The sequence below is a fragment of the Pipra filicauda genome, unplaced genomic scaffold, assembly GCF_003945595.2.
Source record: "Pipra filicauda isolate LSUMZ 115617 unplaced genomic scaffold, ASM394559v2 scaffold26_size5592650_pilon, whole genome shotgun sequence".
Classification (NCBI taxonomy): Eukaryota; Metazoa; Chordata; class Aves; order Passeriformes; family Pipridae; genus Pipra; species Pipra filicauda.
This window is the reverse complement of record NW_024104387.1, coordinates 3,319,907-3,334,707: the sequence shown is the minus strand read 5'-3', so window position 1 is coordinate 3,334,707 and position 14,801 is coordinate 3,319,907. Positions and strand designations below refer to the sequence as shown.

At 38.6% G+C, this 14,801-nt stretch overlaps 1 protein-coding gene across 11 annotated transcripts in view; it reads right to left on the bottom strand.

Moving 5' to 3' along the window:
• Nucleotides 1–14,801, bottom strand: part of TUB (TUB bipartite transcription factor) — a 171,017-nt gene that overhangs the window by 10,682 nt on the left and 145,534 nt on the right. For 5 of the 11 annotated variants that reach the window (XM_039382459.1, XM_039382461.1, XM_039382457.1 and 2 more), the window contains one exon: nt 13,802–13,927. In XM_039382459.1, coding sequence (XP_039238393.1) covers nt 13,802–13,927 — 126 coding nt within the window. Of the gene's footprint in view, nt 1–299; nt 13,928–14,801 lie in introns of those variants that run through there. The other 6 variants (XM_027737545.2, XM_027737531.2, XM_027737555.2 and 3 more) reach the window with 2 other exon arrangements.

Below are 14,801 nucleotides of genomic sequence, written 5' to 3'. Positions count from 1 at the left end.
AAGTAAGATCACTGCTGGTCCCAAAAATACTCTAAAGAGCATTAGTTAATAGTATGTGAAAAACAGATAAACATGTAAGAAGTTTATCACCTAACTCTTTGCATTAGCAATTAGTGTCCATATGTTGGATTTTTGGATTTTTTAATTTTCCATCTGACTAAGTAAACTATGCTTAACTTTGAGGCCTCAGAACAATTTACTGCAATAATCTTCTATTTAAATGATATTTACTTGCACATCCTAATAAAAATACTGTTTCTAACCTCATGTATCACAAACACTGGACAAGAGAACCCAAGTAAAAGTTAGAAAATTACCTGTTTTTTAATGATTTTCTACCAAACACGTATTTCAAAGCAGATGAATGCAACAGCAGATCAGACAGACTGAGCATCCCATGCACAAATACAGCTGGAAAGGTTGATCTAGTCAAGTGATTTTTCTCAGCTTTGGAGCTTCACCAGTTTTCAGGGTGGGCAGATTCCTAGACAGCAAATAGAAACCTCTCATTTTTCTCAGTGATCTTAGACAGTGCACAGAGACCACTCCTCCTCTGCTGGTAACTACCTGTTGTGATCAAACACCTGCCAAAGTGCAAGATTACCCAAAGCTGTATTGTTCCTGACAGAGGAAATTGTGAGTCTCCTGTCACTTAAAGTTTCCCAGACAAAAAGTCTGTGCCAAGGTTCCCAAGCCTTGTATTCAGAAAATTTTCTCATGTCTAACCTGATGGCAGTTTTGAATCTGTTTTATCAGAGACATGGAGGACAGATGCTTTTCTTCTGCTTGCCAGCAGCTTTGGACAGGTTTGAAGCTTGGGGATTTTTGATACTGGGCAGCTGATCATTCCTATCTAAGCATGAGTTCTTTGCTCTTGTCCTAACTGAACTGCACCCTAGGTTTTTCTGTCCATTTTCCAGAATTATTCCAAAATCACAAAGTGACAGAAATGAGCAGGCCAAAAGTTCAGTTCTTACCAACAGCCAGACCTGGAAAGAGTTGGTTTCTCTCACAACAAAGACACTGAGGCAGCAGGAAAGAGACACCCAAGGCAGCAAACGAGTGGCCTCTGCTCGGCCGGTGTTCATGAGGAATCTCACTGTCCTCTTCATGGAAATGGGAGAGAGGAGTATTTCTATAGCGTGTACTCACTTCAAGACTTTGAGCTCACAGTTTAAGAAAAACTTACAGACCAAAAATGACTACAGATCTGGTAAAATCTGGACTGATAGTATAACATCCTAAGGCATTCCTGTTGGCATTCAAGGTAAAAATACAGTTTAAATGGTACTGGAAACTCCTTATGTTAAATAACCTCCATACTCGGTGTAGATAATTTATCAAGGTGTTTCTGACCTTGGGTAGGGAAAGACTTAGTTGTTTCAAACAAGTTTAATATTTCTGGGACCTCTATGACATGCACAGGGTAAATTATGTGAAAGTACAAAAATCAGTCGTTGCACATACTGGTAAATAAATACATTTACTCCGGAATAACAAAGAGTTTCTTTAAAAAATTTAATTTGTAAAAGCACATTCTTGCAGGTTTATCTAAAAGTCTCTATAGGTCTGAACAAAAAGGAGATGCCTGAATAGTCGAAACAGGCCAAGACAGTCTTGTGTGCAAACAAGCATAACGTGTTACAGCCACTATGACAAAACATGTCTGGTTAAATATTAGTTCTCACAATTAAGTCATTTTTTGTCAATTTTGATATATTCCACTCTTTAAACCCATAGAATATAAAGGAAATCTAGACTTAAACATATCCAAATTCTACTGTATATCATTGGTTTATTTAAGAAAGGCAAAGAGATGAATAAGAAAATGTTTACTGCAGGAATAAAAAAAAAAAAATAAAACCCCCCTAATTAAACTGCTTTTTCATTTTCTGGGGATAGAAACATTCATGTAGCACATTTTGTACTTCTTGAAGTTTAAGTAAATATGTCAGAAACAAAGGTTATTTTTCTTTACAGGCAGATATAGTCACAACACATTCTAAAATGGGTATTTCTTCAGCTGCTCCCAAACACTGGATCTTTCAGACTGTCATTAGTTGGATGAAGATGATGTTGGAAAGTACAAAACCAGCTCCGTGTCTACTAGGAACTCTCAGAAATGAACCACCTCAAAACTATTGAGTTTCTGAGATATTTCCTAAAGGTGCAACGAATTACAAAACATCTTCCACAGATACTTTTCCCCTTGTTTCTTGCCGTTGAATATAAGAAATTGTTCAAAAAGGAGAAACAAAAGCCCCAGTCGTGTAATCACAGGGTAGAAATTGACTCACTGCACGGATCAATCCCACTGAAAAGCCACCTCAAAGGAAGAGCAGATGGCTCTGTGTAAAAGGTACAGACACTTACATGGAAAGCATGAGAGAGAATTTTTTTTAATCTTTTCAACAGAAAAAAAAAAATCACTTGTTCAAAATTGTTATAGAAGTTTCAAATATTTGACTCTTTTAGAGAGATTTTGAAATAATTAACACCAAGGCAAATTAATATAATGGTTTATATGTCACTGTGAACAGAGGGAAAGAAAACTGAGTAATACCACCAAAGAAATTTTTTTAAGACTATATCCATATTTATATGTGTGTGTGTGCACAGCACAAATATTTGCACATCTACCTCTGGAACACATTGGGAAAGTCATAAATTAAGCCCACCCCTAATACTGGGAATCCATCTGTACTGGACATGTATGTATGCCCCCTTTATGGTTTATAACTGCCAGATGACCTGATTTTCCTGTCCCCAAGTTTGAAATAAACTGTTAGTTTCAATCACAAGAAAAGATTTTTATACTTTTAAGATACTACTAATAAAATTAATAAACTCCCAATATTTATCTTTTTCATACATGTTTTTCAGTAAGCCACCGTAAAAGGTTTGTTTCTTACAGACCTTGTTTCTTAGAGAAACTCCCTCTGTGATTTGCTAATTCTTGTGCAGGTTCAGTTATCCACTATTTTATCCCCTAAATCATGGGCAGTGTTTTGTTTTTCTAAATGCTCTGTTTAGTTGCAGTAAGGACATCACAGAATTTGACAGCACGTCCTAATGGAAAAGGTCAACTTTTTCACCAATAGACATTCTAGATCTCCCTTTGAGTGTCAACAAGTCTTCATGGGATGTGTGTAAGAGCCAACTTTGGCCTCCTTTCCAAATCCAACTTTGTGAAGTATTCATGCCAGTAATGCCCAATTTTTGCAATCCATCTAAGCCCACTTTTAAACAAAAACAGACAAGAAGACATCAGGACTGTGGGACAGACACAGAAATGTGGCATTATGGAGACACAAGAGAAGTTAGAAAGAAATGTTCAGTTACATTAGCAGGCTTGGGATTAGGCCTGAAATAGAAATAAATGGGTGAAAGTGTCATCTTGAAGAGATATGCACATAAATCGGGCTGTTCAGGAGAGAAACACGTGGTATGGGCAGAGTTCTTACCAACATAACACAACACAGGCAGTGCCCATCATAGTGTATCAACCACCACTGAAATCCGTGACTCACTCTAAGCGATGCCAAGCAGTGTGGCCAATTCTCCAGCAAAAAATCACCCTACTGTCATTCCCCAGCACATCCTATTGCCTCGTCTGCATGCTGGAGTTCCTCCACATCTGTAAATGGAGCTTGTTTGCACTTTGGTTTGCTTCTCTGTAACTGCATTCCATGGATTCTGTGATGCCTTTTTTTGGGCTTAGAACTCAAAATAGTGCAAGTGTAATAAAAAGGTGTTATCTTCTTATATGCAATGCAAACACACGGAAATTTCAAATAACTTAAAGAACCACAGGTCCCAATTTTTGCCTTCAGGAGGAGCTCTTTCTTCAGTATTGGGAGAACTGTATTTTAATGGCTTCGGTTCAGCATTTTCTTTGCTAAGCTTCCATGCACGTCCTTGCAGCCGTGTCCTCTGACTGGTGACAGACACACAAGGTAGGAAACAGCACACAGGGAAAAACATGCACTGTTACAGGGCAGGGTGGACAGTAAGCATGTAAGAGTTGCACTGCTTAGTGATAAACCCGTCCGTAATAAACCCGTTGTGTGTGTTTCTCTGATATGGTGGCTGCTTGCATGAATGCTAAGAGGGGCTGTCATCCTCCAGATCCAGGCAGATATAAATGAAGAAGAAAAAGAGAAAGGAAGATTATTTTCTGACAAACAAGCATACCTCTGATGGGCACTGTAAAAATAAACCTAGCTATACTGGCATCATTTACATCACGCTCCTAGCATCAAGCTCTGCCGCACTGGTAAAGCAGCTGCTTTCAGCATACAGTCCCCAGACCCCAACATCCACAAAAACCCAAGAAGAAAGCACACTCTTGTCAGGAAGCTTAAATTCACCATACAGGTGGCAATAAATCAGGGAGTGCTGAAAACTACTGCAGTAGGAAAAGAGGACTTCAGAAACGTGGCCTCAAGGGTGCAGGTGCTGAGCTTGGCAGGTGCAATTCAAGGAGCCAACTGTTAGGAATGCTGCACTCTAAGTCCTAAGAGCCACCCTGAGAGTACAGAAGGGTGAATCCCTTTACGTATGTTCTCCAATATCTTGGTCAAAAACCTGTTCAGCACTTTAAAATTCACCAACGACCTTGAACTACACAATGTGATGAATACCCGGGTGGAGGATTACACAACCTGAACCGAAGGCCACCTTATTTCAAAATGGGAACATATACACAGGGATTTAACACACTTTAGTTCACAGACATTGACTTTATAGAAGTTTTACTGACTTAGTGTTCTGGAGTGTCCCCATATGGAAAAACCTGTACATCTTTGAAGGGAGAGAAAGTTATAGACTGGGGGGGCGGGGTGGGGAAATCAGGGAACTGAGAACAAAACAAGGCAATTGCAGTAACATAGATTACTAAGAAGCTGAAAAGCATCTACCACCTTCAAAAAAGTATTTGAAGTGCTACCAAATAGGAATTCATCCTCATGGACTTGTGCTATGTAGTCCAAAAGACAGAATAACCAGCGCTTTCAAAAACAGGGGTTGGGGGTGATTCCTTTTTAAAGAAAAGAAATCCAACAAAAAACCTTGTCATGGTGTCACTGAATTCAGTAACTGTTGAGAGTTTATCACAGTTAAAGAGCCATATTCCACAATCAGCTTTTTGAGATGACATTGCTACAAATCAGGAGTACACATCACTGATGCAGTCCTACTTAACCCAGAAGTTAGAATTAACAGAACACAGAAAATCTATCTTTTTAGCCTACATTATAAAGCACTGAATCTACAAATAAATACAGTTAAAAATGAAATAGAGCCCCATTGTTGGGTTTTTTTTCTTTACCTCGGAAAACTCAGTGGACTTGGTTTAAGTTTTTTGCAGAGCAACTTCTCAGTTCCTGACACTTGCACAGGACCCTTGTGTTTGTTCTGGGCCATCTTCATAAATTAATTTGCATGAAACTTGATTACAGTGCAACTTCAATTGCCTAATGAGAACTCTGTATAATAATACTCACCTGCTGCTCCCAGACTTATGTGAGGCTTTACTAGCACCTTTCCAAAGTGCTGTTTTTAGTTTGGGGACGTTTGTTAAGGCTGATATTTATCACAGATTGGCTCCAAGATGGAAGATAGTTCAACAAGCATAAAAGTATCAACAGAAAGCCCCCCAGAAAGGAACATTGTGCTATTTTGGTGAGAGAGGGCTGTTATCAAAGATAGGCCCTCACACTGTGTCCCAGATGTGGTATGCAACAGGGTATCATAGATGTTTCATGCACACACTACTCTGCCAGTAATAGGATTCCTGGTTGGCAAAAATAAGCCCTCTGTCAATGCAGGCACATAGCACTAAGTGTCAGTGACTTTGCCTAGAAATTCTGGTTTGTTTCTTGGATGAAAAGTTTATATTTTTAGTATCAAATACCAAATCTCCACATGTAAATCTCCACAGCAGAAAATGAGGCAGAGACTTTATTAGAAAACACTGCTCTATTTGTGTTCAGCACTGGAAGTACTGCCCTTCAGAAATAAATGCAGAGGTGCACAAAACAGCAGAATCATAAGGCAAAACTCAAGGAAAGCATATTATAATAGCTATGTTATGTTTTTTCCAGCAGAACTATCAAGCACTGCTCATACAACTGAGGAAATGGCTGGAAAAGGCAACTGCCTCTCAACTAAATCAACTTGGTACACCTATAACTACTTCAAAGACTATTTTATTTGAACTTAAACCACATCTTTGAAAACATTTTCAAAATAGCTAAAAAATGCTGTAATGTTTAAAGACACATCAGGATCAATACAGTTCTACATCTAGCCAGCAAGGACAGGAGATTCTCCCTAGGGAAGAGAACAGGATGGTAATAATTGGGTTATCTTCAGCTCTCTCAGACTGGAATGAAGACCTCCTGTTACAAGGTGCCAGAGCTCACAAACTTGTTTGAACACTGAACTTAATAGAACGTCAAAGGTTGGACTTGATGATCTTGGAGGTCTTTTCCAAGCTTAATTATCCTATGAGCAGTGCCCAATGCCCACTGCCACACAACATACTCTGGTTTTGTGTAATGATGAGATTTTCTGCACCGGCAAAATAAGTGATCTTATGATATAGTTTTCCAAGACATCAAGACTAAACGTTGTTAAGGTTACACTTACCTAGACAGTAGGCATAGCCTTTAAAAAAAATTTTAAAATTCAAATGGAATGAAAATATTCCTGCTATTATTTGGTGAGTCAACATAGGAAAGGTACGTGATTTCTTACGTGACGTTCCAGAGTGCCTGAGAGAATTAGGAAGGGCACTCTTGTTAGGACTTCAGAAATCTCATCACTTACTGTGTTCCTCATTACACTGACAGATTCCTGCAGTCAAAGCCTGGCAATCTGCACAGGCCAAGCTCTGTTTGGCTTGCACAGATGAAGCTGCAGGATCAGAAGCTTACATCATAAATGAGAGCTCAAACTTCAAAACAAGCTTAAGGAAAGAAAATTTTGAACAAATAATCTCGTTGAAATGTCACGCAATCTGTAAGCATTAAAATCAGCTAGATTTTAATGTTAAAATTTATAAAAATGTTTATAAATTGCATTCTGGTACTTTGAGAGAGTCCACTTTATAAATTACTGACACTTCTAATGGCATTGTGCCAACTGGGATAGCCTCAGTAGGAAGCCACAGATACAGGGTGAAATGTGAGAAACATTGCATTGTAAACATCCCATTTCAGTATAAAAGTAGTCATAAATGATAAGACTCATTGTTTTAAAATCAGATGTACGTGACAGAGTCAAAGTCTGCAGTAAAAACAGTTTTGAACAACTGAGTCACATCCAAGTGAAAAAAACAAATGAACAACAGCACAAAAATGCAATTTGCAGCACAATCACCAAGTGTCTTGGTTTGCTCCATAAAAGCATAAATAGGTGGTTGCATTAACTGAACCTCTGCAATGTGTTCAGGAATAATAGTTTTAAAACAACTGATGCTGCAAAGTAAAACACAACAAAGAACACATCGCTGTGAGAAGGAAATGTGTATCAGATGGTTTGTCCTACTGTTTTTTCTGCACTTTCAGTAACTAAAAATGACACAAGGTAGAAAAACTGAAGCCTCACTGAAATCATTGACAAGATTTCCATAGAATTCAACAGCATCATGATTTTATCCTAAGAGATTGTTTAGCTATTCAGTTTCTACACAGGTGGCAGAAAACTTCATATTTTTACTGAGGTTCCTTCAGTGAGCATTAATAGGGTTCTGAGCATGGCAACACCACTTGTCATCCACCAGCCTCAAAATATTCCTGAGAAACTTCTCAGAAGATAAGAGAAAGACATAGGCAGGCTAAAAACTAGTATTTCCATTCAACTTGTTGGAATGGAGGCACAAAGACATTCCAAGATTTGCACAAAGTCAGACAGTCAGTTGGGATTACCAGCCAGGTGACCTGATCCCCAGGCCTGTGTTCTATCAGCTGTTGGACAATCTGAAAGACTAGGCTGATTTTAACACAGATTTGGGCTCTTCAGGGTTTTTTTTGCACCCAAGCACCAAAAGAGATGCATGAGTATTCACTGGTACTTGCTAGGTACTACCTGCTACTCTCAAGTAGGACTTCGTTCCAGTTCATGTGCTTAACAAGCTTTTGCCAGAGTAATTTTCAAACGGTCATTGCAGACTTAAATAAAACCACGAAAAGCTTCCAGTGTTATTGTGTAATCCAATTATAACGTGAATAGGAAAGTGGGTTTTTTTCCTCAAAAATGTAAGCATAATTTTCCTGAATGGTATCCTCTTCCTAAAGCCATCTAGCAAACCAGAGTACTGGTTCCATTAAACAGTTTCAAGAAAGCCAGTTAATTCAAGTCTTCTCATCAGTGAAGGTACAGATAAACATACCCTTACTGAAAAAGGGGAATCTATAATTTCTAGGCAGTTAAATAAAATACAACATACAAAATAAGTTTTAATGCATTTTCATCCAATATACAGGCATTTGTGAGTATCAGCTACTGAGCTATAGTTCATAGCAAAATACCAAAGCATTGAGAGAGTTGTGCAAATTCTTTTCTTAGCTCCTTGGTGAGCAACAAAAAGAACTGAAAAGTGTCTACATAATTAATTTCAAACACTTGCAGAGCAGAACCCTGGAAGGTACTTTTCGTACACGAGGAGCAACCGAAACCTGTTTTCATTAAGTAGCACGTACAAGAGAAGCTTGCACCTACAGTTAAATTAATTCTATTGCAAGACTTATGTGTATAAAACTATTTTATTCTAGTAATCGAAATGAGGCCTTCTGAGAAATCTGAGTTATCAGGCCATAATTCTAATAAAGGTGACTGCTGTGCTGTCCTTAATTGCCAAGCTAAGTTATTTACTCGTGAGTACATGCTTCTCTAAAAGCAGGAAAGTCTGGAAAATGATGTTTTAGGAAAGCAATGGGGCAGATAGTTAAGATGCCACAGGATCAAACCCAAAATCTTTCCTCTGATACCTGCCACACATTAGGAGAAACTTTCCCTGCCAGGAACACCAGGTAACCCCCTGTTCTGTCCTATTAAAATAAACAAAGACAAAATATTCCAGTAGGGGTCTAGACTCATCATTCCTTCAGGGCAAGAACACTTTCTTCCCAGTCCTTTTTGCATCCTATGTGAAATCACTAATAAATTAAAAATTTAATAATAAAATTTGCAAAAATGTAAGATACAAGAACTGGGAGTGATTTTCCATACTAAGGACTGGATTGATTTCCTTCTTTTTAATGGGTAGCTCTCGGGTAGGGGTAAGATTTTTATAGCAGAAAAGCAGGTCTAACACTCAATACTTTTAGGGACTCAGTGGTGTCTCTGCTTGTTTAAAATCCCTCCTTTGTTCATCATAAGGGAGCAAAACCTCAAAGTTTGAATTGATGGCATTGGTTCACCATGACTGATAAAACTCCGTGGTGTCATTTGACTCCACAATAATGTTTTTCGATTGTGCAGCCACCAGATTTTATTACAGAGCCCTTTTCACTACAGCTCCTTCAGTTGTAGTACCTCATGAGGGCAGCCAGCTGGGAACTCCAGCACTATTGTAGGGAACTTGAATAGCCAGAGATTTGCCCAGTAATTATTACAAAACTATTCTCACAGATTTCTTAGCATCAGAATTTGTAACAATAGCCTATGACATTACTATTTTATGTGCCATATATTATCCTACAAAAGGAACGGAGTGATGTCTAGCTTCTAAAAAACAAACTCTATTATAGGCAACTAACACACTTCAGCTCACAAAATCACTTTCAACCTTTTGAAAAAAGGAAAAAATAAGGCAGCACTACAAAGGGAATCTAACAGCCTGCCTCCGGGTTTGTGGACAGCTCTGCTCACTGATTTGTAACCAATGGTTTGGAAACTCCAGTTACTGAATGTTTACTGAGAAAAATTCTGATTATATTTTAGGCAAGCTTTTTTATCTGCTACCTTTTAATGTGTTAATTTACTCTACTGAAAAGCCAAAGGGCCAAATTCATCCCTCTGATAAGGCTTCTATTGTAGGAGCATCACTGAATGTGCACCAAAGGCATTATTCATCTGTGGAGAGATCACTGAGCAATATTGTCAAACACTTTTGAGTTGCACATCCTTAAAAACAGATAAAAGAATTGTGAAGAGAATGAGAAGGAACAGAACATCACAGATGAAGAAAATTAGATAAAGGGCCAGGAAGAAACTGTTTGATGTAAACAGAGTGACAAGTTAGATTAAGAACTCTCATTAAAGCATGCAGTATTTGCCTATAAGCAATTCAGGCAAGGAATTTGTTTACAGCTCTGCCAAAATCAACAGCAGATGCAAAAAATCATCAATATTGGGATTTTAAATAATATTAAATCTACTGTATCCAGACACTCACTAGGACTATGTGAAGTAAATACACAGCTCAGGGCCATTATATTCTTTGTCACACTGAGTAAACAAGGTTATGCCCTGTTGCACATTGACATGCAGGGCCAGCAGAAGTTATTGATATGAGTGTGCCATTAACTACACCTTGGTTACTTTAGTATGCATATATCTCTGAAAATACTTACTGGTATCAAGATTTTATTACTGGTGTGGAGGAAAATCTAACTTTGTGAGGACAGTGTAATTTCAGGTATGACTCTGCTAAGACTTTACCATGTTAGGAGAACAAAATTTAGAGATGTGCTGGAAAACTTGTGATATCACCTCACGTTGACATGCAGTAAAGATGTTCACCAGAAAATGCCCATCAGAAATAATATAGTTTTTAAATTAAAAGTACCTGCTTCCAGAGCAGATGGTAAAGGTCAGGTGAATCAAAAGAACCCAGTACCTTGCTCAACAACAGTGAGGAATCAGGGTTTTGGCAAAGGCCACTAGGAACAAATCCTATTCTAACTAGACCAGATTTAATGAGAGCTCCTCATTCTTCAGTCCCAGGTTAATATCCCCCCCTAGTGACCTCAATTTATGGTGGGGAGGTTTTTCCTCAGCAGCTCGTTGGCTGATGGCCTCATACAATTCTTCTAAGATGATGGGAATTTGAGTCACCACTTTCCTCCTGGCATGGTTACAGGTTAAAAAAAATACCTGGCTGGGAAGAACATGCAGTGAGAGTGAAGTTACACAATGTGCTGGCAGCAAAACTATCCCAAGAAGCTGAACTCGCCGCCTTTCCCCAGCCCCTCGTTCTCACCCTTGTGCAGGAGTTCACTGCACATGAGCTTCCTTTCATGCCAATTCCCAGTGGGGTCATGATGTGAGTCAGACCATTGTTACAATCTGCGTTAAAAATAACCCTTCCTAAACCAACTCCACTACAAAAGCCAGCAGATTGTGTATTTGCACCATAAGACACTTAGTTCCTTTGACACAGTGCTGTGCACAGAGGGAAGCAGAAAACTATGTCAGGTGCCACTTTCTCAGGCTTTAAAGAAAGCGTATGACTGGCAAGGCACAGAATTAAAGCCATGCAGATTCAACCGTTCCCGTGCTGCAGAGTTCTTGAAATCCATATCACACCTAAATGCCAGCAGTGGGAATTCTTGACTGGTTCTGCAGTAGTCTAAACAAAAAATTCTGGTTGTCATTTGAGCTAGTTTTTAAAGACTGATATGAGGTAAGCAAAGGCCTAAGGGTCTTCTCTGTTAAATTTAAAGTGAGATGACAGATAGGGATGTGAAATGGTGGGAAACCACCAGCTACAGAGAAAAATATCCAAGTGCAAAGCCTAAGGATCAGGCTGCAGCTCATGATTCAACACTTTGGTCATTCATTGAGGGAACTGACTGCTCATTTTTCTCTAATAAAAGCTGTCTTTTCATTTTACACCACTGCATGGAAAGGCTTCTTGCAAAAAGATTTGAAAAAAAAGGCAGAACTTCCTTCCTGTTAACTGAAGATAATATTTGACAGGCTGAGTCCATTGACAAAACACTGTTCAAAGCCAGTAGACTCAGACTCTTCTCCATAGATTGTTTAAACGGTTATAAAAAATGCTGGCAATCACTTATTTTCATCTCTTCCATGAAATTTCCTTATCTATATACTGGGAAGGAGACCTGAAGGCAAAGGTGAAGAAGAGAGTATATTTTTTTTATTAATTGAAATTATACAGTCTAAATGGCACAATCTTAAGGAGAGCCTTGTGGACTGTCCCTTATAGTCAAAAAGGACTGGCAACTATGAGACAGTGATTTGATCTCATTTTTGCATTACATAATCTTTGGTTGTGCAATGCAAGAGTCTATAAAGAGTAAAAAGGAGGACCTGAATCCATGCAGTATAAAATGCTACAACTTCTTCACTTGACTCACATTTCAATACCCTTCTGATGAACTACATATAAATTCTATTACTTTGTGTACTATTATGGATAACATTGTACAGAACAATGGCAGAAAGACTGTTATTTTTAAAGGTGTTTTACAGTGTGCTTTCAGTTGCAGCTCTGGGCCTTTGAGATGTTCAGGAGAGAAGATAATAGAATGTTTTTTTCTTTGCTTGTGTTTTGAAACGGTATTTTTTTATATATTCCAGATAAATCAGAAAAAAGGAATCAAAAATTCCACACTATTTTAAGGTATTCTGTGTCCTGCCAGTGTCTCATTTGTATGCAGTATACACTAGATTTGCCTAGAAGGATTTAGCTCAGTAGCTGGCACATTTACATCAGAGAACAACATACACAGTTTCAATCGATTTCAAGCATTCTTACAATGGGAAATAAATATGAAAAGTGGTTGTCGCTGAAAGTTCAAAAATGCAATCAACAAATTGTAAAAGCTCAAAAGGCCAGACAAATTTAATAAAATATTTCCATTTACCTTCCTCAGCTTTACACAGCCTGTTCAAAATAATAAGATTTGCTGCAGAGAGCCTTTATCCAACTGTTTATATCACTTCATACAAAATATGTGTTTGAATTACCAGAGAAATACAAGGATATAAATTCCCAGCACACGAAATGCCAAATTCAACATAAGTTATGCTTTCTTGGCATCTAGATGTTTCCCTTTCCCTTTTCTGTACTTCAAATACATTTTCATTTGAAACAAATTAAAAAGCATGTAGATGTTAAAACATAACAACAGCTTAGAATTCAAGTGACTTGTGCAACATTGTTTTGTGCTTTCTACTTCTCCATTTCCTCCTACTGCAATTAAAATTCATCATGCCCTACTACATGTACAATAGCAATGCATCAAGTTCAGTCCAGTATAGGTTTTCAACCTTCAGACTTGGCTTTATACTACAAGAGATCCTTGCACAATCAAAAAAAAAAGTGCATCTTTTTTTCTGATCTTTCTTTAACACTGGATGATGTGAAGCTCTGATTAGTCGATGTAGGAATGCAACCTTGAGGTATGGATTGCAGCCTCAGAATAATTCTTACATGTAAAAAGGAACTTTTCGAGCGGTCACGCCCTTTCTGGATTTAAAAAAGACACCACTGTAATGGTGCTACTAGAGCCACGGTACAGTACATCATGGCACATATCCATAACATAACCAGGGACATGAGATAGAACTTCTATTTACAAAACCTTGATGTCACTTCCAGAAAAATATGACAGGGAAAAAAAAAAAAAAGGAAAATATAATTTCCTGAATGTCCTGAATTTTTAGAAGATTCCTTTTACTTTCTCTTCAGCAATAGAGTAGTCCTCCACAACTGCATTTTCCCTGACCTTTTTATTATGGACCACAAGTGACACCAGCAGGAATTGGGAATCATATGGCAAACTGCTTCCTTTGAGAGGATGCTCACCCACGCCCCTTTACTCACAAGCCAGCTTGCTGTCAAAACTGGAAAGGGCAATTGCAAAGGCTTGAAGTGCACACATTGGGTAGTTGTAGTCCATGGTGAACACATCCTCAGCCACGCGGCCAAACTGCATCACTATATAGTCAGCTGCAAGAAAGGTCATAAAAGGTGACAGAGCATTATTTTTGTTTGCAGTCCTTACTAAATCAGTATGCATTCAACATCATCCTCTGGCCCAGTTCAACGATACACAAACAAAACGTGCTCACTCGTGAAACTTCACAACACTTATTCATGCAAGTGGGTGTGCTGATAGCAGAGGGGGAAGCAAGGATAGCTTGAGTGATCGAGGGTTGAAAGATTTGTTACTATTAAAAGAAGGACACAGATAAAAAGTGGTTTTTGCAAGCACAGAGAGAGAAAATGGCTTCTTTATAGAATGTTCAAACCTCTTTCACAGATCTAGTGCCAAATTTCACGTGCACCAAGAACTAGTTAATTCTATTCTCACTTAACTTCAGGCAAGTGGACAAGCAAAAATAATTGGGGAAGAAAAGGTATAATTATTATCTAGACCTAATCATATCTCTCTGTTATAGCATGTTCAGAAATTCTTCCCAACTTTTTTCCCTTTTGTACTCTTTGTCAGCAAGAGGAAATCTAAGCCTCATTCACAGTTGGAAATGTTTAATTGCAGAAGCAGGTGTACCTGTTTCCCCCTATAAAATGCAGCAAATGTATACATCAATGTTTCAAATTCAGTGTTGCTCTCAGAGACTAGCACAGCCACTTTCACCAGTTTCCCTGCAGTCTGCATGGCACTGGTCTAGCCTGGTGGGCTCCAGCACAAGTGACTGTGCCTGCCTAAAGTGGGCATGAAGTGGGGCAGTGCTGCTCCATTCGAGCACTTGCCTTTATCCCGGCTCCGACAACTGTACCTAAGCTTGAGAAAAAAAGGGAGCTGCATGCTGATGGCAGAAAGCAGCCCATCAGTAAGGGCCTGGGGACAGTGTGAAAGGCT